The sequence below is a fragment of the Apus apus genome, chromosome 18 (assembly GCF_020740795.1).
Source record: "Apus apus isolate bApuApu2 chromosome 18, bApuApu2.pri.cur, whole genome shotgun sequence".
NCBI lineage: Eukaryota > Metazoa > Chordata > Aves > Apodiformes > Apodidae > Apus > Apus apus.
The window spans coordinates 2,268,887-2,289,677 of record NC_067299.1 but is presented as its reverse complement, the minus strand read 5'-3'; the positions used below and the strand labels follow the sequence as shown (position 1 = coordinate 2,289,677).

The 20,791-nt window shown below is 64.4% G+C and overlaps 2 protein-coding genes across 2 annotated transcripts; both read left to right on the top strand.

Moving 5' to 3' along the window:
- Positions 1 to 2,013: 2,013 nt before the first annotated feature.
- BLTP2 (bridge-like lipid transfer protein family member 2) lies at positions 2,014 to 16,074 on the top strand. Its single transcript, XM_051635912.1, has 39 exons — positions 2,014 to 2,096; positions 3,186 to 3,315; positions 3,587 to 3,633; positions 3,919 to 4,081; positions 4,161 to 4,279; positions 4,601 to 4,661; positions 4,788 to 4,968; positions 5,112 to 5,235; positions 5,602 to 5,726; positions 5,812 to 5,879; positions 5,974 to 6,122; positions 6,370 to 6,488; positions 6,733 to 6,896; positions 7,026 to 7,290; positions 7,410 to 7,615; positions 7,784 to 8,879; positions 9,115 to 9,306; positions 9,397 to 9,599; positions 9,679 to 9,797; positions 9,871 to 10,091; positions 10,226 to 10,416; positions 10,503 to 10,602; positions 10,677 to 10,879; positions 11,215 to 11,509; positions 11,644 to 11,801; positions 11,906 to 12,112; positions 12,213 to 12,312; positions 12,419 to 12,601; positions 12,884 to 13,005; positions 13,084 to 13,239; positions 13,311 to 13,432; positions 13,516 to 13,696; positions 13,776 to 13,862; positions 13,952 to 14,062; positions 14,149 to 14,284; positions 14,507 to 14,631; positions 14,977 to 15,078; positions 15,184 to 15,318; positions 15,530 to 16,074. The coding sequence occupies exons 1-39, from the start codon at positions 2,029 to 2,031 to the stop codon at positions 15,710 to 15,712; spliced, it is 6,717 nt and encodes a 2,238-aa protein (XP_051491872.1). The 5' UTR covers positions 2,014 to 2,028; the 3' UTR covers positions 15,713 to 16,074.
- Positions 16,075 to 16,567: 493 nt separating this feature from the next.
- RSKR (ribosomal protein S6 kinase related) lies at positions 16,568 to 20,158 on the top strand. Its single transcript, XM_051636083.1, has 12 exons — positions 16,568 to 16,618; positions 16,704 to 16,910; positions 17,581 to 17,664; positions 17,747 to 17,815; positions 17,966 to 18,035; positions 18,757 to 18,864; positions 19,013 to 19,053; positions 19,142 to 19,169; positions 19,255 to 19,344; positions 19,417 to 19,505; positions 19,577 to 19,687; positions 19,780 to 20,158. The coding sequence occupies exons 1-12, from the start codon at positions 16,568 to 16,570 to the stop codon at positions 19,999 to 20,001; spliced, it is 1,170 nt and encodes a 389-aa protein (XP_051492043.1). The 3' UTR covers positions 20,002 to 20,158.
- The last annotated feature ends 633 nt before the right edge of the window (positions 20,159 to 20,791 follow it).

Here is a 20,791-nt window from a genome sequence, read left to right as displayed (position 1 = left end):
GCTCTCTGGTAACGGGAGCCCGCCCCCCGGTACCAGCCCCCCGGGTCGGGCCTGACGGCGGTTCCCGCCCCGCGGGCAGCAGTCGGTGACCGGGGTGTCGGCGGCGGATGACGGGCACAGCTCCCGGCGGCGGCGGCCCCGTGTCCCCGGGGCAGGCCGGTGCGCTGCGGCCGGGCCGTCCGCCTCACCCACCTGGGCACCGGCCGCAACCTCCGCAGCCACCGCTTCACCTCCCCCGCTCTCCGGGAACCAGGTACCCCCGGGGATCCCCCTCGTCATCCCAGCCCCACCGGGAAGTCCCCTTGGCACCCCGGGCCCGGGACCTGCAGGGTTCTCCCTGTTCCTGCCGGTCCCAGCTGGGTCCCTCATGTCCCTGCCAGCTCCACGTTGTTCCCTGGTCCCAACCAGCTCCCCCATGTCTCTGCCAGCCCCACCTTGTTCCCCAGTCCCTGCCAGGTTCTCCCCATCCCTGCCAGTTCCAAACGGGTTCCCTCTGATCCCTCTGATGCCAGCTCCCTCTTGTTCCCGTCTTGCCCATGTCCCTACCAGTGCCGCCTGGTTCCCCCGCCCCTCCCAGCTCCCTCTTGCTCCCCCAGCCCCTCCAATTCCCAACAGAACCCCAATCCCAACCAGCTCCTCCACACTGTCCCCCAACCCTTCCCTCTTCACCCCCAGGGCCCCACCCACCTCTCAACCCCCCCCCCCACCTCTTTCATCATCCCCAAAATGAGCTCTTTTTTCCCCCCTTCAGGAGGTGAGTGCCTTTGGGGAGGCTGGCGAGGGGGACTCCCCGGACGACTGGTTTGCAGTGGTTCCTACTGGTGGCGGGAGGCCGAGGTGCAGCTCCAGCTGCACAGCACGGCTGCCACCAGCCAGAGCAACTCCTGGAAGGTGATGGAAGGCATCTTCCTGCAGCCCAGCGAGGGCTTCAAGGCGGAGCAGCACCACCACGCCGAGCTGTGATGGACAGACAGACTGCTGACCACCCCCCTGAGCACTGCCCGGGTGGGGGGTTCAGGGCTGCTCAATGTTGGGGACGGGCCCTGTCTCCACGTGGGTTTGACACGTGCCAAGATGCAGAGCCCCAAAACCAAGCAGATCCCAAAGTCCTCAGTTCAATGTGGAGCAGGTTCTGGTGTCCCAAATGGGAGATGATGCAGATCTCAGTGTCCTGACCTGGCCCAAAGTGGAGGCCAATGTCCCAAGGTCCAACATGAAACAGGACCCCATGTACTAAACCCATCCCAAAGCAGACCCCAACATCCAGACCTGACCCAAAGCAGAACCTCACATCCAAGATCCAACACAAGGCAGGTCCCCATGTCCAGGATCCAACATGAATCAGATGCCTACAACCCAAGTCCCACCCAAAGTAGAGCCTTGTATCCAGACCAGACCCAAATCAGAGCCCAGGGTCTGAGATCCAGCACAAGGCAGGTCCCAGTGTCCAAGATCCAACATGAAGCAGGTCCCCACATCCTAAATCCAGCTCAAAGCAGATCCCAACATCCTGACCTGACCCAAAGCAGGGCCCACTGTCCCACATCCTAAAGCAGGTCCCCGAATCAGCACAAAGCCCAGCCCAACCGCCAGACCTGGCCCAAAGCCGAGCCCTACATCCAGAGCAGCCTCCCAAACATCCCACCCCTTCCCTTGCTTCCTCCTCCGTCCCACCGGACCAAAGACCCCCCCCCAGCCCTCAGATCCTGCTGTCCCCGGGGAGCTCTGCCCCCCTCTCTGTACCCCAAACCGCTTCCAGCGCCCGCTGAGGGGCCATCAAGGAGCTGAACCCTCCGTGCGTGGTGGCTGTTTGTGGGGCCGGGGAGCGGCGGGGCTGTGCGTGTGTCCCCCCCGCTCCCGGTACCCGCCGCCGGCCCCGCCGCTCACTCCGGGAAAGCGCCGCTCGGCCCCGCCGCTCGGCCCCGCCCCTCCCAGCCGGGCCTCCGGGTGCGCGGGCGGTCGGCCCCGCCGCGGCGGTGGCGGTGCCGGGAGCGGAGGGCGGGAGGGGGGAGACGGGCCGGGGTCGCCATGGCGGCCCCCGCCCTGCTGCTCGGCCTGCTGCTCCTCATCGCGCTGCTCGCCGGGCTGCTGGCACGGTCAGGGCCCGGGGGGGGGGACACACACACGGGGACTCGGGGTGGGGGCGGGGGACAGGGCTGGGGTGGGGGGAGTAGGGGTCGTGGGGGGGCCCAGAGGGCTGGCAGGGGGGTGACAGGGGGTTTGGGGAGCCCTCGGGGCTTTGGGGAGGGTGAGAGGGCTGGGGGGTGGGCCTGCAGGGGACAGGGTGGGCCCGGGGGATTGGTGGGGGAGGCTGTCATGGAGTGAGGGGGGTCGTGGGGGGCCCGTGGGGTTGGCAGGGGGGCTAGAGGGGGCTTTGGGGCCCCGCAGGGCTGGGGGGGTGGCACGGCCCCCCGCAGGGGGCAAGGGGGGGCCCACGGGGCTGGCAGTGGGGTGGCAGGGCTGTAGGGGGGTCGGCAGGGGATTTTTGAGGGGTGGCAGGGTATCTGGGGGCTCTGCTGGGGTGTGGGGGAGCTGGCAAGGGGCAAGGAGGGGCCCACGGGGCTGGCAGTGGGGCGACAGGAGGTTTGGGGGGCCTGCGGGGGTTCTGGGGAGGGTGAGAGGGCTGGCTGGGGTAGTGTCAGGGGTGGAGGGGGCCCTCGGGAGTCATGAGGGGGGCCTGGGTTTGTGGGGGGTCTACCAGAGATGTGGGGGGGACCCATGGGGCTGAGGGTGAGGTGTTTGTGTTCGGGGGGGGGCAGCAGTGGTTAAGGGGGGATAAAGAGGGCTTGGAGGGGTATCAGGAGTTTGGGGTGGCTCACAGGGCTGGGGGAGAGGTATTGGGGGGGAGCATGCAGGGGTTGAGGGGGGTCCTAGGCTGAGTGGGAGGGTGTCAGGGGCTTGGGGGCCTACAGGAGCCCAGGGGAACCTGCAGAGGTGGGGATGGGGTGTCAGAGGGGTGTGGGGGTCAAAGGGGTCCCTCCAGGCTTGGGGGCATGTTAGGTCTTGTGGGGGGTGACCCTGCAAGGTCTTCCCCATTTTGGGGCACCCATGGCAGCAAGACTGGGTCCTGGGAACTCCCATCCAGCTATGGGTCCTGGAGCTGGTGTTTGAGGGGCACAGAGGGGTCCCCAGTCCCAGCCTGGGGTGCAGGGGGGCTGACCCTGACCTTCTGCCTGTCCCTGCAGGTGGCTGGCATGTCGCCTGGCTGTCACCTGGTGCAGGCAGAAGCTTCATGCAGAGCTGAAGATTGGCTCCTTTGGCTTCTTCTGGGCCCAGAACATCAGCCTCAAGTTCCAGCAGGAGCAGCAGACCGTGGTGGGTACCTGGGCAAGGGGTGGTCGCTGCCAGTCGAGGGCAGGCAGGACACTGTGGTCACTCCTAGGCTGGCAGCAGGGTCCCTGCAGCCCAGCTCCTGTCACTTAGCCCCAGAGCTGGTGCCAGGCCCTTCCTCCCACTGCCAAACCTGGGGTTTCTGGTTGCTCCCCACATGATGCCAGGCATTGGGAGCGGGGTGGGAATGTTGGGATGCGCATCATGAGGCAGAACCAGGTCATTTCTTCTCTGACCTACCTGTGCATCCTTGCAGGAGATTGACAACGTCTGGATCTCCAGCAAACTGAGCCGGGAGCTGCCGTACGTACCCCCCCCAGGCCCCTCCCTGCTCTCCTGGGGGCTCAGCCCTGGCCCCTCTGACTCTGGATCTGCTGCCTTTCCACCTTTCTGCAGTGTCCATTTCCCCATGGTCTGTGGGGAATTCACTCTGCGTGGGTGTGAATCTCTTCCTTGGGGTGGCAGCATCTTGTGGATGTCCCTGTGCCAGTCCTGCATGTCCCCAGGGCAGCGGGGTGTCCCTGGTGCTGGGGACAGGTGTGCCATGCCCAAACCCTCCTGAGAGCTGCCCGTGCTGTCCTTCCACAGGCGCTACTTCGAGCTGTGTTTTGGTGAGGTGCGAATCCGCACGGATCTGCAGAAGGGCCCTGGGTTCCATTCATCCCTCCCAGAGGCTCCCAGGGAAGCTGATGAGAATGAAAGCAAAGCAGACCTGACCCTTAAACCCTCCCTGCTGAGGCTCCTTAGCCAGGTGAGGCACCAGCTCCGTGAGAGCCTGTTGTGGGCTGCACTGCTGTTGGAGATCCCTCATGGTAGCACCTTCCCCCCAGCTCTTTTCCATCCATATGGACTCCATCAACATCATGGTTCTGCACGTGGCCACCTCGGAGTCTCTCTGGCACATCCAGGCCAGCAAGACCCGTCTCCTCCTGAATGGTGACGGGAAGAGGTAACACTGTGCTCACATCCTGCTCGGCTTCCTGTGCCTGGCCCTGGGTCCCAGGGGACAGGGAGGCTCCTCCAACCCCAACCTCTCTCAGTCCTGCTCAGCAGCATCCCACGTCACCTGTGATGTGACACTTTAACCTCCTCCTCCCTGTTCCCTTCACGGGAAGCTGGAGTTGTGTGTTCTTCAAACGGTGCTTGGAGTTAGGGCGAGCTCTGCTTTTGGGAGGAGTTGGGTCCCTGTGTCCCACTGAAAAGAGAAGGCAGGAACTTGGTTCAGAGGCAGCAGAGCCCACAGCCTCTCTCTGTTCTCTGCTCTCCCCAGCCTGACCTGCGAGGTGAGCCTGTCAAAGCTGAACAGCAAAGTCCTGCGCAGCAGCCAACTGGTGAGTGGGGAAGGGAGAAATTCAGCACTTGCAGCCCTGAGGAGCTGCTCCCGCCTGCCCCCGAGGCCGGGCCGTGCTGCAAGGCTCGGGGCTGCTTGTGACACCCAGTGCCCTGTCCCCGTGCAGGATGACAGCTGCCTGGCAGAGCTGGCCCTGGCTCTCTCCCTCTCCCTGGAGATCAGCAGCAAACGGCAGCTGGTGGGCGTCCGGCTGCGCGTGCGGGCGCTGCAGGCAGAGCTGCACGAGGGGCTGTTCTGCAGCCCCCTGCTGCTCCGCGCCACGGCCGGGACCCCGCGGCCCAGCACAGGTCAGGGATGGGACAGGGACAAGCTCCGGGCAGGGCAGGGGGTGGCAGCTCCCACACTTGCACTGGAGCCAGAGGGATTTGGCTGTGCGAGGCCTGGGGGTTTAGGGAAGAGCCTTCCAGTGACTCTGTGTGTCCCTCTCCAGGCCTGGGGGAGCCCCTGAAGTCCTTGTCTCTGCTGAGCAGGGACACGCTGCAGCTGATCCCCAGGAGAGTGGAGGTGAAGCTGGAGAACACCAGCATGGTGCTGTCTATGAACAGCCAGAAAAGGTAAGGAGCAGGTGGAGGCTGTCCTAAGCCTCTATCAGTGCTGGGGACTGGGACTATGGGGACAACTGTGTCATTCCCTCCTCTGCCAGACCACAGAGAGTGAGTCCTAAATCCCACCCTGATGGGAAGGTCTGAGCTTGGCCTGTGGCCTCGCTCTTGGGGAAGGAGGAAGTCACGTGAGCTTGTCCTCCGTCTCCCTGATGGGATCTTCTGCTGGTGGGATAAGAGTGCTGGGCTGGGCTGCAGCTGGACACTGCCTGTGTCTTTGTCTGTACCAGTGTGCTGGTCAGCTGGGGATGAGGGAGGGGGAGATGGAGGACATGACAGTGCAGTTCCCTCCTGGCGGTGACTCCCTGCCTCTCACAGGCACCTCACCTGGAGCCTGAAGCTGCTGCAGTTTCTATATCAGCGTGAAGAGGAGCAGATCCCGCTGCGCAACTTCACGCCCACCTCAGACCTGGACCAAATGAGTGTAGACCTTCAGCTGGAGGGCAAGTAGCCAGGAGGGCACCTATGGGACCAGGCTGCCTCTGTTGCCCTCTGCCACCCCTCACTTCCCTCCTCTCTTCCCCCAAGATGGCCTTCTCCTGTCCCAGAGCCGCCAGCGCATCGTGTGCCTCAACTCCCTGAAGATCAGTGTGCAGGTGAGCGAGCACTGGGCACGCTCTTGTCCCCTGGGGGTGGCTGGTCATCTCCTGGCATGAGTATTTTGCCACCTTGGCCCTCTCCCTGCTCTAGGTCACAGCCATTGACCTCTCAGCTGCTGTGCTGCTCAATACCTGCATCATCCACTATCGCCACCAAGAGTTTTCACACTGGCTGGGCCTGTTGGCACAGGAATACAGGTGCCAGGTGGTGGCTGCTCCCAGCCAAGGGCACAAGGGAAGGTAAACTTGGCCTCAGCACAGCTGCTGGTAATGCAGCTTGTTTCCTCTTGCCTGCCACGCTCTGGCAGGGTGCCCGGGCACCCAGCACCTTCTCTGCCCCGCGCACAGCTTTTGGGACGGGGCGGCTGGTACAGAGGGTGGCAGGGAGATTGGGGACCCATTGGAGAGGGTGTCTCACTGGGCTGGCTCCCTGCCTCCATGGCAGACAGCACCCCAGTTAGAGCCCATCCCTGCATGTCCCGTGCAGGAGCTATCCCCAGATCATAGCACCCATCATCCTGTGTGCCTCGCTGTCCAACGTCAACGTGTCGGTGCAGCTGGGGGACACACCACCCTTCGCCCTGGGCTTCAACTCCATCTCTGCAGGTACAGGGTGGCAGCTGGCACCAGGGTGGCTGCTGGGCTCCTCCTGGGGAGGTTGATGGCTCCACCAGAGAGGCACCAGGATGGGAATGGGGAGGAGGGCTGTGCCACCTCTGTGCATGACCATGTCTGTGTCAGGGGCTGTGGAATCCTGCCTGGTTGTGCCTGTGTTTCCCCTGCTCGGGGGCAGCTGAGCAGGCAGCAGTGAGCCCTGCCTGCACCCTGCCTGCCTCCTCTCTGCCCACAGACTACCAGCACCTGCGGCCGCAGAGCGTGCACCAGCGAGTGGTGCTGGCCGTGGACCACCTCTGCTGGCGTGTGGGCAACGACTCGCACATCCAGCGTGCCCCACATCCCCCCAACATGCACGTCTGGGGAGAAGCCCTCATTCTCGACTCCTTCAATCTGCAGGTGAGGGCTGGGGGGGTGGCTCTTGGAAGAGTGGATACCTGTCTGCAGCTCCATGCAGATGGCATGGGGACATGTGGTGGCCTGGGGACATCCTGCAGCTTGAGAGTGATTGTCCTGTCTGTCCTACAGGGCAGCTACAACCAGCCCCTGGGCATGTCCAGCGCACAGTCAGACACACTCTTCCTAGACTGTACCATCCGGGGGTTGCAAGTGGAGTCCTCAGACACCTGCACCGAGTGCCTGGCCAGGGTCCTGCCCCTGTTCTGCTCACAGCCCAGCGGAGCTGAGCTCACCAAGCTGCCCCCCTCTGCCTCAGCTGAGCCCTGGGGGCTGCTCTGGAAGGTGGACCTGAAGGTGGAGGATGTGAACCTTTTCACGCTCTCAGCCCTGGTGGGTAAGTGTATCCTGGCTAATCCCAGCTGGTTGTCCTGGGACCAACCTGTGGTCAGAGGAACCTGCCATGTCGTGGTGTGCCTGCTCCGTTTCTCTAGCACTCATGTCCCATCTCCCTAGGAGCCCTGGAGCTGCGGCTGGACACACTGACTGTCCTGGGAAGCGCCGAGAGCTGCACAGTCAGCGTCCAGGGCATGGTGCTGGCCTTGGTGAAGAGCATCACAGAGAAAATGCAGCCGTGCTGCAAAGCTCCTGCCATCCCCAACCCAACGGCCAACCTCTCCATGCTCTCTGTCACCTACCACAGCAGCATCCGCTCCCTGGAGGTCGGTTTGGGTGTCAGGTCTCTGCTTTGTCCTGTACTGGCTGGGCTGGGGTGGATGGGGCAGGGCGGGGAGGACTGGCTGGGACTGAAAGGTGCTGGAGAGGGGAAGGGGGCTGTGCTGTGCTGGACCTGGTAGTGACTTGGTGCCTTCTGGCTCTCTCCGGTGTAGGTGCAGTGCGGCGAGGGGCTGGCAGTGCTGTGGAGCCCACCCGACCACATGCACTTGTACCATCACACCCTGGCCACCCTGCAGTGCCATGAAGCCTTGAGGAGTGCCCTCGGCCACAGGGCACCTCCCTCCCTGTCCCCAGAGAGCCCTGAGTCCCACCCCACCACCCCTACGGAGACACCGGGGCCCCTCCAGCCTGATGGGACCCCTCCCAAAAGACTCCTGTCCCTGTCACTGGAGCTGAGCTCCGCCAAACTCACAGCCTTTGTGTCTGAGGCCAACTACATCAGCCTGGCTGCCGAACGGACCTCCCTGAGCTGGCACGGCGGGGCCCTGCACGGCTACTGCCCCGAGCTGGCTGCCGGCTTCGATGGACACAGCATCTTCAGCTTCAAGGAGGTGGAGGTGAAGCTGCTGCCAGAGCTGGAGGAGGTCATCTTGCACCGCTGCGCCTTCCCCACCCTGCGCACCCTCCGCAACCGCGGCTGGGCCTTCTCCTTCGCCAGCATCACCATCGAGTTCCCTTACCAGTACGACTTCTCCCGCACGCTGGACGCTGCTGTGGGGGTGCAAAAGTGGTTGAAAGGTCTGCACCGGCGCGGGCGCCCTGCCAGCACGGCCCTGCCCCCCGACCTGCTCCTCAAAGTGACACACTTCTCCTGGGTCTTCCTGGATGACGTCTTTGAGGTCAAGTTACGAGACAACTACGAGCTGATGAAGGACGAGAGCAAGGAGAGCGCCAAGCGGCTGCAGCTGCTGGACGCCAAGGTGGCCGCGCTGCGCAAGCAGCACGGGGAGCTGCTGCCTGCCCGCAAGATCGAGGAGCTCTACGCTTCCCTGGAGAAGAAGAACATCGAGATCTACATCCAGCGCTCACGACGCCTCTATGCCAACACACCCATGCGCCGGGCCCTCCTCACCTGGACCCTGGCCCACCTGGAGCTGGTGGCCATGGCTGATGAGTCCTTCCATGGCACGGAGCGGGTGTTGGAGCAGATGAGGGACCTGGACAGTGTCAGCCCGTTTCCCCCCGAGGGTCTGGAGTTGGTCACCCAGTGGTGCCGCATGATGAAGGGCAGAGTTGGCAGCTTCTTTGGTGAGTTGCTCGGTGTGAAGGGTGGCTGTGGTGGACAGCACGGTGGCTGCGTGGCCTAGGGTCCCAGGACAGGGACTTGCTGAATGTGTAACCAAGCAGGGACAATGATTTTTGGAGGTTCAAGGGAGCGAGAAGGGAACAGAGATGTGACAGCAGCTCCTGCCACGGCTCGGAGCTGGGGACTGGGGCAGTGTCCCTTTGCTGCCCCATCTCTCAGCCCTTGCTCTGCCCGCAGTGCGGATCCGTGACTACCCCCGGTACCTCTTTGAGATCCGGAACTGGCAGCTCTCCGGCCGGCTGATTGGAGCCGAGCAGTGTGGCCAGGCCTGCTCCCGGCGCCGCCAGCTCCTCAAGCTGGGGCTGCCCTGGGGGGATGCGACAGTGGAGAGGAACATGCCACCCTTGAAGTTCTACCACGACTTCCACTGTAAGAGCTGGAGGGATGGGAAGGGGCTCTGTGCCAGGGTGGGGATGGGGCTGCCTGGGACAAGGGCTGAGCCAACCTTTGTGTCCCCAGCTGAGATCTCCCAGTACACCATTGTGTGGGGACCCTGCTGGGACCCAGCCTGGACCCTCATTGGCCAATGTGTGGATCTCCTCACCAAGCCCTCAGAGGACCCCAGTGCTCCATTGCCCTGGTGGGACAAGAGCCGCCTTCTCTTCCATGGGGACTGGCACATGGACATTGAACAGGCCAACCTGCACCAGCTGGCCACTGAAGTGGGTGCTGCTGGGCTAGGGAGCAGAGTGCGATGTGAGGCTGGCTCACACCTTCCTCTCCCCACTCTTGTCCTTGCAGGACCCTTACAACACCACGGAGAACATGCACTGGGAGTGGAGTCACCTCTCCTTCCACTGGAAGCCCGGGCAGTTCGTCTTCAAGGGCAACCTGGACATCAATGTCCGAACAGCCTCCAAGTGAGTGTGGGCCCAGGAGCCTGGGAGCTACCACCAGTGTCAGGGGGTAACTGGGGTTTCTTTCCCTATTCAGGTATGATGACTGCTGCTTCCTGCACCTGCCCGACCTGTGCATGACACTGGACCTGCAGTGGCTGTGCCATGGGAACCCCCACGACCACCACGGCGTGGTGCTGCGCTCCCCCGAGTTCCTGCCTGAGGTGCCGGTGGGGCAGCAGTACGATTCCTACCGTGCCTTCCGCTCCGAGAACCTCAACCTCTCCATCCGCATGGACCTGACACGGCCCAGTGAGGGTGGGTGACAGCACCCTGAGGGGTTCCCTGGGGCCGGGGCAGGCCTTGCTGCTTTTAGCCATCCCTGTGGGTCTCCGGCTGGGTGCTGCCGTGTCCCTGCCCGCAGTGCTGGCTGACGGCGAGTGTATTCTCAGAGCACTTCCAGCCCCGGATCCTGCTCTACAGCAGCACCCTCCGCTGGATGCAGAACTTTTGGGCCACGTGGACCAGTGTGACACGCCCCATCTGCCGTGGGAAGCTCTTCCACAACATGAAACCCAGTAAGAAGAAGCTGGGGCAGCATTACAAGCAGCTGTCTTACACTGCACTCTTCCCCCGGCTGCAGGCAAGTGCTGGGGGTGGGGGTCTGGTGTTACCCCCTGGGTCCTGCTTGCGCTGGGCTCTCAGCCTCTGCCCTCTGCTCCCTCCCAGGTGCATTACTGGGCCTCCTTTGCCCAGCAGCGAGGGATCCAGGTGGAGTGCTGCCAGGGGCACATCTTCACCCGTGGCACTCAGCGACTTATCCCACAAGGTGAGTGGGGGGGGGTCCCCTGCTGGCTCCCAGGCTCAGCAGGGCCCCAGTTGACCCCTCTCCCTGTTTCCCAGCTGGCACGGTGATGCGGCGCCTGATTTCGGAGTGGAGCATCACGCAGATGGTGAGTGACCTGAGCCAGGTCACCGTGCACCTCATGGCCTCCACCTGTGATGAGAACGCTGACCACCGGCTTGACACACTGGTGAAGAAAACCCACCTGCTGAGCCTGTCCTCCCTCACCTACCAGCGGCACAGCAACCGCACAGCTGAGGAGGTACTGCTGCAAACACAAGGGCATGGCAGCCTGTGCTGACCTGATGGCATCTCCCTGGGACACAGGGTCTTTGGGTGCAATGGGGGAGGGATTTGGCTGCAGGGGAGACAGACCTGCAGGGCCTCTGATCTCCTGAGTGCCAAAGGTGTGCCTTCTTCTAGCCACAGCATGGAATGGGACCTGGGTGAGGGCTCTGGGGCGGCCCCCTGAGCTCTGGGGTGGTCTCATCCGCTCTGGTCCTCCTGCCCTGCCTGTGGAGACTGTTGGGGCTCCCAGCTCCCATGTGTGAAGTCTATGAGTTTTGCCATGCTGAAGTTCTGACCTTCTGTGCCCAGGAGATGCCCCTGCGGGATGGGGACGATGGTTTCCACACGCACCAGCTGCACCTGGTGGACCTGCGGGCCTCCTGGACCACCACCAACAGGGACATCGCCTTTGGCCTCTATGACGGCTACAAGAAGGCAGCCGTGCTCAAACGCAACCTCTCCACCGAGGCCCTGAAGGGGCTGAAGATCGACACGCAGCTGCAGGCCAAGAAGCTGAAGCGGGGCCCCCTCTCTGCTCACTCTGTCCCTGCCAGAGTGACTGTCCCCATCACCAGTGGCCGTCCCGAAAGAGCCTCCTCAGGGGGTGAGCACGGCAGGGAGAGGGGCAAGGGGGAACCCACTGAAAGCAACGTGCATGCCAGCCCAAAGCCCTGCCTGCCTTCCAGCCTCGCCCCCAGCCAGCCCCCCATGGCCTCCCACTGACCCCTTCTTCCCCAGGTGCCTACATGCTGCAGAAGCTCATTGAGGAGACAGACAAGTTCGTGGTCTTCACGGAGGAGGAGTCGGGGGCGAGCGAGCAGCTGTGCGGCATCGCCGCATGCCAGACCGATGACATCTACAACCGCAACTGCCTCATCGAGCTGGTCAACTGCCAGGTACCTGCCCCGAGCCAGCCTGCCCGGCCCCGTGGCCTTGCTGTGAGCTGGGCCCTGCCTGCCCCTGAAGGGCTCGTCTGCCCCCCGGGGTCTCTCCCCCCTAGATGGTGCTGCGCGGTGCTGAGACAGAGGGCTGTGTGATCGTGTCCGCTGCGAAGGCCCAGCTGCTGCAGTGCCAGCACCATCCTGCCTGGTATGGGGACACGCTGAAGCAGAAGACATCCTGGACTTGCTTGCTGGATGGCATGCAGTACTTTGCCACAACGGAGAGTAGCCCCACTGAGAGGGAGCACGGGCAGCTCTGGCTGGAGGTGGGTGTCTTGGGGGGGCTGTGATGAGTGAGCTGCTTGGGGGACTGGCAGTGCTGTACCTGGGGCAGGAAGAGCCAGCAGTGCCTCCTTGCCTCCCCAGGTGAAAAACATTGAGGAGCATCGGCAACGGAGCCTGGACTCGGTGCAGGAGCTGATGGAGAGCGGGCAGGCAGTGGGGGGCATGGTCAGCACCACCACAGGTACTGCCCGTGGAGCTGGCTGCTCTGCCAGCTCCTGGACCCTGCCCTGGGTCCCCAACATGCTGGGACACGGCGCTCTGACCGTGGTCCTCCTGCCTGTCCCCAGACTGGAACCAGCCCTCAGAAGCCCAGCAGACCCAGCAAGTGCAGAGGATCATCTCTCGCTGCAGCTGCCGCATGTACTACATCAGCTACAGCCATGACATCGACCCCGAGCTGGCCACACAGATAAAGCCCCCTGAGACTCCTGCCAACCAGGAGAAGGAGGATCTGCTGAAGAAGCAGGAAGGTTAGTATCTCCATGCACTGTGTCTCGTGGTAGAGTTCTGGGCTGACCCTGAGGTGCTGGAAAAGTCCAGAGGTGGTTCTGTCTTGCCCTTGCTGAGATCAGAGGGTGCACACAGGATGGGTCCCCAGGTAGTGCACCAGATGATGCTGGACATTCTGTGGCTGCTGGAGCCAGCATAACCTTGGCTCATTCCCCATCCTCTTCCATCTCTGGCTGGCTCCTATGTACATCCAGTATCTGGCCATGCTGAAGCCCCCCCTTGCCCTTTGTGTGTCTTTGCAGGAGCTGTAGATACGTTCACACTGATCCACCACGACCTGGAGATCTCCACCAACCCTGCACAGTATGCCATGATCCTCGACATAGTCAACAACCTGCTGCTGCATGTGGAGCCCAAGCGCAAGGTACCCACCAGGCCTCGGGTCACCCTGTCACTCACCACGCCCAGGGCAATCCTAACCTTTCCCTATCCCTGTGTCCAGGAGCACAGTGAGAAGAAGCAACGGGTGCGCTTCCAGCTGGAAATCTCCAGCAACCCCGAGGAGCAGCGCAGCAGTATCCTGCACCTGCAGGAGGCCGTGAGGCAGCACGTCGCCCAGATCCGGCAGCTGGAGAAGCAGATGTACTCCAACGTGAAGGTGAGCCCACATCCTGGGCAGGGCTTGGCTCCCTCTGGGGTGGAGGGTGCTGAGGGTTGTCTGTCCTTCAGTCCCTGCAGGATGACAGCAAAAACGAGAGCCTGCTCGACCTCAACCACAGGCTGCAGCAGCAGCTGAGCCAGGAGAAGGCTGATCTGCAGCTGGAGAGCGAGGAGCTGAACATCCTGATCAGGTCGGGGCCATCTCTGGCTTCCCCCCTCATTGTGTCCCCTTTACTCCAGCTCTCCCAAATCCCACCCTTCCCCTCTGCTTCAGGTGCTTCAAGGACTTCCAGCTGCAACGAGCCAACAAGATGGAGCTGCGGAAGCAGCCAGAGGACGTGAGCGTGGCGCGGCGGACGGAGTTCTACTTTGCCCAGGCCCGCTGGCGCCTGACCGAGGAGGACGGGCAGCTGGGCATCGCCGAGCTGGAGCTGCAGCGCTTCCTCTACAGCAAGGTATGGAGCTGGCCCGTGGCACCCATGGCACCTGAGCCAGGGCCCGGGACATGTGGGACTGAGGGGTCTGTGTGCCCAGGTCAACAAGTCTGATGACACGGCCGAGCATCTGCTGGAGCTGGGCTGGGTCACGATGAACAACCTCCTGCCCAACGCTGTGTACAAGGTAAGTGGCAGCCTGGGGGAGCAGCCCTGCACCCTGGGGACCAATGGGTGGCCTGTCCTCGCCCCAGCCACCAATCCTCTTCCCTGCAGGTGGTGCTGCGTCCCCAGAGCTCCTGCCAGTCTGGTCGACAACTGGCACTGAGGATCTTCAGCAAGGTCCGCCCGCCGGTGGGAGGCATCTCCATCAAGGAGCACTTTGAGGTGCCAAGGGCTGGGCAGGGATGTGCCAGGGTCCCCGTGGGGTGTGGGCAGCGTGGGCCTGGCTCTGACACCCATCTCTTCCACAGGTGAACGTGGTACCCCTCACCATCCAGCTCACCCACCAGTTCTTCCACAGGATGATGGGTTTCTTCTTCCCTGGCCGCAATGTGGAGGAGGAGGAGGTGGGGGATGAGGAAGACAAGTCCAAGCTGGTGACAACAGGTGAGAAGCTTGTGGTCACCCTCCTCCCTGGCACCTAAGGGATATTGCTGAGCAACTCGGGCTGCGTGTCCAGGATGTTTGTGGGCAGCTGCCAGCTGGCCATGTGTCGAGGAACAGGGACTTACAGTCTCCCCTGTGGGCAGGGAGCCTTTGGGGAGGGTCTGGGTCACGACTGACCCCTAGCTGGACACCAGCCACCTCCTCCTGCCTCTTTTGTCCCAGGGATCCCCGTGGTGAAGCCACGGCAGCTGATCGTGGCTGATGACTCGCTGGGCCCAGGGAAAGGAGTCACTCAGGGACTGAATCGGACATCAGGGGTCAGGAGATCATTCCGAAAAGCACCCGAGGTACCTGCTGCTTCCTTGAGGGGGGAAATGTGGGAGAGCCCTGCTGCGGAGCCAGCCTGGCTTCCCTCAGCTGCAGGGCTGGGCAGTGATGTCCCCCTCCTGCCTGCCTGTCCCTGTTTTCTCCTGCTCCCTCCTTCCATGAGGATTTGCATCCTTTACAGCCACGCACCTGCACGCTCTGTGGTCCCTGCAGCCTCTCATTTTCCTAACACGGTGCCAGAGCAGCTCTCGCCTCTCCCTGGTGGAGCAATGCCATGGCCCAGTGCCCAGCTGTCCCTTCCCTGCTGGTTCCCAGCTGTCTTCCCTCTCCTTCCCTTCTGCTCATGGCTCCTGCTCTGTCCTCAGCATCCTGTGGATGACATCGACAAGATGAAGGAGCGTGCAGCCATGAACAACTCCTTCATCTACATCAAGATCCCCCAGGTGCCACTCTGTGTCAGCTACAAGGTGCGTGACCTGTGGGACAGGGCATGCTGGGGAGGGGGCATGGCCCCTCTGGCTGGGGGTGGCCTGGATCATCATCCCAAGCTGCCTGACACCCCTGTCACCCAGGGTGACAAGAACAGTGTGGACTGGGGTGACCTGAACCTGGTGCTGCCGTGCCTGGAGTACCACAACAACACGTGGACGTGGCTGGACTTTGCCATGGCGGTGAAGAGGGACAGCCGGAAAGCCTTGGTGGCACAGGTAGGTGAGACCCCAGCCCACCATGGCTGCTTCCTGCTCACAGGGAGGGGGCTGAGCTCTTCCTTCTGGGATGGAGGTGATGACCCCATGGCAAGTGGCACTTTCTCAGGAGCGGGAAGCAACCAGGCTGGCTTAGCAGCTCATGCTCCCACCTGCACTGAGGGTCCTGGGTGTGGCCATGGGGTGCTGAGCCCCCTCAATCCTGGGGCAGGTGATCAAAGAGAAGCTCCGCCTGAAGCCGGCAGCAGGCGTGGAAGCCCGGGGAAAGCTGGAGAGCAAATCTGATGGGACCATCCAGCAGCAGGAGGAGGATGAGAAGGCACGTCTGCTCATCGGGCTGAGCGTGGGCGAGAAGAACCCCAGCAAGAAGTCCATCTTTGGCAGGCGCAAGTGACAGCAGCACCCGGCAGGCCGGGAAGGGACTGGGGTGCCCTGTGCTCCTCCCTCCGGAGGGGCACTCCAATGGTGGGGGGAGCCGTGCTGCAGCACGGCCATGCCCAAGGTTAGCCACGTGCAGGCCTCTCAGTAGCCCCAGGGGGCAGCAGCACGGGGATGTGGGGTGCAGGGTCGCTCCAAGGCCACTTTGTGGGGTGCAGACCCCTGTGCCAAGGGCTCCCGTGAGCTTCCCTCCCCTCCCCTCCCTGCTGTGCGGGTGCTGGGCCCAGCCCCTGGGCCCGGCGAAGCAGCGGGATCGCTCCGGGCTGGGAGAAAGGGGAACGGGAGAGACTTTAAATAAAGAGTTTTTAATTTGGAGCAGCCTCGGTGCAGTGGCTCGTTACTGGCCTCCTCGTTCACGCCGCAGTGCCTCACCCTCAGTGCCCCCGCAGCACCGCAGCTCGGCAGCACCCACCCATGTGGTTTCACCCTTCCCTGGGGGGCTCGGGGCTCCATGGCAGCGTCCTCCTTGTCCCTCTCCTGTCCCCACCAGTGCCCCGGGGCTCTGCAGGGGCTACAGGGGCTGCAGGTACCCACCGGCTGCCCCGAAGTGTGCGAGAGGAGTTCTGGGGGCGTGTGTGCTGTCCAGGGCTGGGGCAGGGGAGGGAACAGTCATGGGTGGGTGCGTAGCCCCGGTGCCGGGGGTGTCTTGGGGTGCGCTGCCCGTGCGCGGGGCCCAGCCCCGGTGACTGGGGAGCACCCGCGGTGCCCGGCCCCGAGGCGGGGGGTGGTCGCACCCGGGCGGGGCGGGGCGAGGCGGGGCGGCGGGGTTATGTAAAGCAGCGGATTAGCGGGGCTCGGGCCCGGGGCCTCGATGGGAGCAACGAGCAGCGGCCCCGGCCCGGCCCCGGTGCGGCCCCCTCAGGTGCGTGCGTCGGACCCGGGGACCCCCAACCCCCTGTCCCGGGGTCCCCCCGCCACCCCCCTGACGCTGCCTCCTGGTTCCTCAGGGCCGTGCCGTGGGGTCGTGGGTACGGGCGCTGCTGAGCCGAGGCACTGGGCCGGTACCGGTGCCGGTACCGGTGTCGGGGCTCGCCCTGGCCCCGCGGGGCCCCGCCGAGGAGCCGCCGCTGCCCGGGTGGCCGCTGCCGCAGCTGGTCTCGCTTTTCCTGCCGGAGTTCCCCGTCCGCCCCTCCGCCCGCCAGCAGCAGCTCAAGGTGCTGTCACGGGGACCCCTCGGGGTCCCAGTGCATCCTAATGGGGTCCCCGACCATCCTATCGGGGCGCCAGCTCATCCCTCCCAGGAATTCCCGACCTCCTTAACCGGTCCCTGCACGTCCTACCGGTGTCCCTGCACGTCCTACCGGGGTCCTCCGTCACCCTGTGCATCCTCCCGGGATCCCCGAGTGTCCTCCCGCGCCGTCCGTGCATCCCGTGCCGTCATCCCGGGACCACCGACCGTGTTACCGGCTCTCCTGGCACATCGTGCCGGATTCCCTGCGCATCCTACCGGAGTCCCGGGTTGTCCCACCGCGTCCCCTTCTACCCCTCCGGGTCCCCGTGCCGAGTCTTTGTGTGTCCTGCCGGGTCTCTGCACCCTCACGGTGTCCCCAGGTGTCCTACCGGGGGTTCCCGTGCATCTTACTGGGCTTTGATGCATCCACAACCACTGTGCTGGGGTCCCCTGTCCCCCCACCCCATGTGCCCCATACTGGGTCCTTCTGTGTCCCACTGGGGTCCCTTTTGGGTTCCTCTGCCTGCTTTGGGTGCCCTATGCCACCTCACTCCACGCAGGACCCCAGACCCTGCCCCACCCTGAGCACCCCAAATTTGGCTCCGTGGGGTGCTCAGGTCCTGCTCCCCTGCATTCCGCCCCTCCCCTCCTAGATTTTGGGCTTTGTGGCCAAAGGCTCCTTCGGGACCATCCTCAAAGTACTGGACTGCGGGCGGGAGAAAGTCTGCGCCGTGAAGGTGGGTGCTGCCCCCCGGGGCTCATGGGTGCACCCTCCGCCCCTGTCCCCCCCCGACGGTCCCTTGGCCCCCCCTGCTCCAGGTCGTGCCCAAAGTGGAGGTGCTGCGCCGTGACACCCTCAGGCAATGCAAGGAAGAAGTCAGCATCCAGGTGAGGAGGAACCCCATCCCATGGGGGGCGTTTCCGGGTGGTCGCAGGGACGGCAGAAGGCCACCAGGGCTACAGAGGGAGGGCGACAGGAGCGGGGTCCCCCCGGCCCCCCACTCTGGGGGCCGCTCACCCTCTGCTTTGTGTCTCCAGCGGCAGGTCAGGCACCCGTTTGTCCACGGGCTGGGGGACAGCTGGCAGGGCCAGCGCCACCTCTTCATCAGTGAGTGACCATCTGGCTCGCCGGGCCCCCCCTGCCCGCGCACGTGTCCCCGCCGCCTGCACACGTGTCCCCGCACACGCACAAGCTCCCACCCCCCCCCCTCCAACCCCCCCGCGATACCCTGCGGGGATCCATGTGCTCGGCTGCCGGCTCCCATCCTGCACCCGCACCCGCCGCGGGGATGGGGAGGGCAGGGATGGGGACATGCCAGAGTGGGAGGCAACAAGGTGTCCCCATCCTGGTGCCTGCCTGGTGGCTCTGATGGCTGTGCCATCTCGGTGCCCACTTGGCTTGTGTTTTCCCACTGCCTGTGTGACTCTGGGGACTGTGTCACTTTGGCACCCTTGTGGCCATGGTGCCTGTGCCACCCTGGGGCTCATGTGGCCCTGGTCCTTCCATGTCCTCAGTGCTCGCATGGCTCTGGTGCCCATGTCACTGCAGTACATGGCCCTGATGCTTGCATACTGCCAGTGTCCTGGGCTCTGCTGCCCATGTCACCTTAGTCCTGGTGCCCACACTGATGCCTGTGACACCTTGGTGCCAGTGTGGTCCTGGTGCTGGTGCCATCTCACTGCTGTCATGGCCCCAGTGCATGGCCCTGGTGCATGGCCCTGGTGCCCATGTCACCTTGGTGGATGGCTCCAGTGCCCCCCCCCCGGTGCCTGTGCCCATGGTGCCAGCAGGGCAGCCCGTGGGTAAGGCTTCTTGCCCGTCCTGGCAGTGTGCACCTACTGCAGCACCGGGGACCTGCATGCGCTCTGGCGAGCTGCCGGCCGCTTCGCCGAGGCCACCGTCCGCCTGTTCGCCGCCGAGCTGGTGCTGGTGCTGGGTGAGTGGCCCACCCTGCTGGGGACAGCCACCACTGTCCCCACCAGGGACCTGCAGGCAAAGCCAGCCATGCCCAGGGGTGGGCAGCTGTCTGCTGGGCGCCACTGTGCCAGGAGGGGAGAGCTCTGACAGCTCCATCTTCTCCCCAGTGTATCTCCATGACCTGGGCATTGTGCACAGGGACGTGAAGGTGGGTGGCAGCAGGGCAGGGGATGAGGTGTGGGGGGGTGTCTCCAAACCCCCTGGCACAGAGGGGCCAGCCCAACTTTTTATTTCAGATGGAGAACATCCTCCTGGATGAGCGAGGTAAGAGTCTGGTGGCATCCATGGGGATGCCCTGTCCACAGGGACACCCCATCTGTGGGTTCCCACGTGGTGTCTTGCCCCACAGGACACCTCAAACTCACTGACTTCGGCCTCTCCCGGCACCTGCGGTGGGGTGAGCGAGCCCACACCATCTGTGGCACCCTGCAGTACATGGGTAAGGGGGCAGAGGGGGGGGAGGCAAAGGGGGGGCATGGCCCCCAAGGCGCTCACCTGCTCATCCTCGCAGCCCCAGAGGTGCTGAGTGGGGGGCCCTACAGCCATGCAGCCGACTGGTGGTCCCTGGGAGTTCTGCTCTTTGCCCTGGCCAGTGGGGAGGTGAGGACTGTGGTGGGGGGATATAGAGGCACCTCATGGACCCCCTAAATCTGCTCCCTGCCCCCCCCCAGTTCCCCGTGGCACCAGCAGAGGACCATGTGGCCATGCTGGAGCGGGTCAAGCAGAGCAGCTACGAGAGCCCACCTGCCCTCAGCCCTGAGCTGGCCCGGCTACTCGCTGAGGTAACCCTCCCGCCCAGATTTTGGGGTCCCCAATAGTCCCTTAGACTGAATGTCAGGGTGTTTGCTGCTCACTGTCCTCCCTCTGTCCCCAGCTGCTGTGCCACAACCCCCTGCACCGCCTGCGCTACCTCTACCACTTCCAGGGCCACCCCTTCTTCCGCGGGGTGGCCTTCGACGCCGAGCTGCTGCAGAAGGACCCGGTGGCGGTGGCTGTGGCCCCACGTCCACCCGAGCAGCCCCCGCCCGACCCTGCCACCTTCGCCGACTTCGACTGCGACCTCACTGCCCCCTCGGACCGGCCCTGGCCTGGCTGAGCCACCGCGGCCGAGACGCCCCCCGGCATCGCTCAGGGACATCCCCCCCACCCAGCAGCGGGTCAGACCCTGCGGGGCCGGGTCCCCCTCACCCCAACACTGTACCTCTCCCCGCGGGAGCAATAAACCCCAGAGCCGCGGGCACAGCTGCCCTGATCCTATGGGACCTGCGGGGGGTGGGCAGGTCTGGAGGGGGGCATGGGGAGTTGGTTCCCCCCTCCCCGGGGGCAGGTTTGGGGGGCTGTGCGGGGCTAGAACCCCCTTTCTCTGGGGCAGGTTTGGGGGGCTGTGCGGGGCTAGAACCCCCCTTCTCTGGGGCAGGTTTGGGGGGCTTTGCGGGGCTAGAACCCCCCTTCTCTGGGGCAGGTATAGGGGGCTGTGCGGGGCTGGTTTCCCGGGGCCAAGAGCTGGGGAGGGACCGGGCGGAGAAGGGCTCGTCCCCCCGTGACGCCCCCGTGCCCGGAGCGGGGCGTGGCCTCGCGGTAAGCCCCGCCCACCCGCGTAGAGCCACGCCCATTCACCATAGCCCCGCCTCTAACGGTGGGTGACGCGTGCGCGGAGCAGCCAATCAGAGCGGCGCGTGGTTTTCAAACGGGAGCGGCGGCAGCGCGCGGGGAGAGGCGGGGCCGGTACCGGTACCGGTACCATGCAGGCTGCCCGGACCCCTGCTGTGAGTGCGGCCCGGCCCGGGGCGGGGGGCACCGGTTTGGCCGGGGAGGGGGGTCCCGCCGGTGCTGGGGGGCGGCGGGCCCGAGCGCTCTCAGTGCGAGCGTGGGTGAGTGGTACCGTC

Coding starts and splice junctions, on each gene's coding strand:
- BLTP2 (XM_051635912.1), top strand. CDS start 2,029: ATGGCGGCCCCCGCCCTGCTGCTCGGCCTGCTGCTCCTCATCGCGCTG. Junction 9,798..9,870: donor AATGTCCGAACAGCCTCCAA/GTGAGTGTGGGC, acceptor TTCCCTATTCAG/GTATGATGACTGCTGCTTCC. Junction 12,313..12,418: donor CATGGTCAGCACCACCACAG/GTACTGCCCGTG, acceptor GCCTGTCCCCAG/ACTGGAACCAGCCCTCAGAA.
- RSKR (XM_051636083.1), top strand. CDS start 16,568: ATGGGAGCAACGAGCAGCGGCCCCGGCCCGGCCCCGGTGCGGCCCCCT. Junction 19,054..19,141: donor TTGTGCACAGGGACGTGAAG/GTGGGTGGCAGC, acceptor TTTTTATTTCAG/ATGGAGAACATCCTCCTGGA. Junction 19,345..19,416: donor TGGCACCCTGCAGTACATGG/GTAAGGGGGCAG, acceptor TCATCCTCGCAG/CCCCAGAGGTGCTGAGTGGG.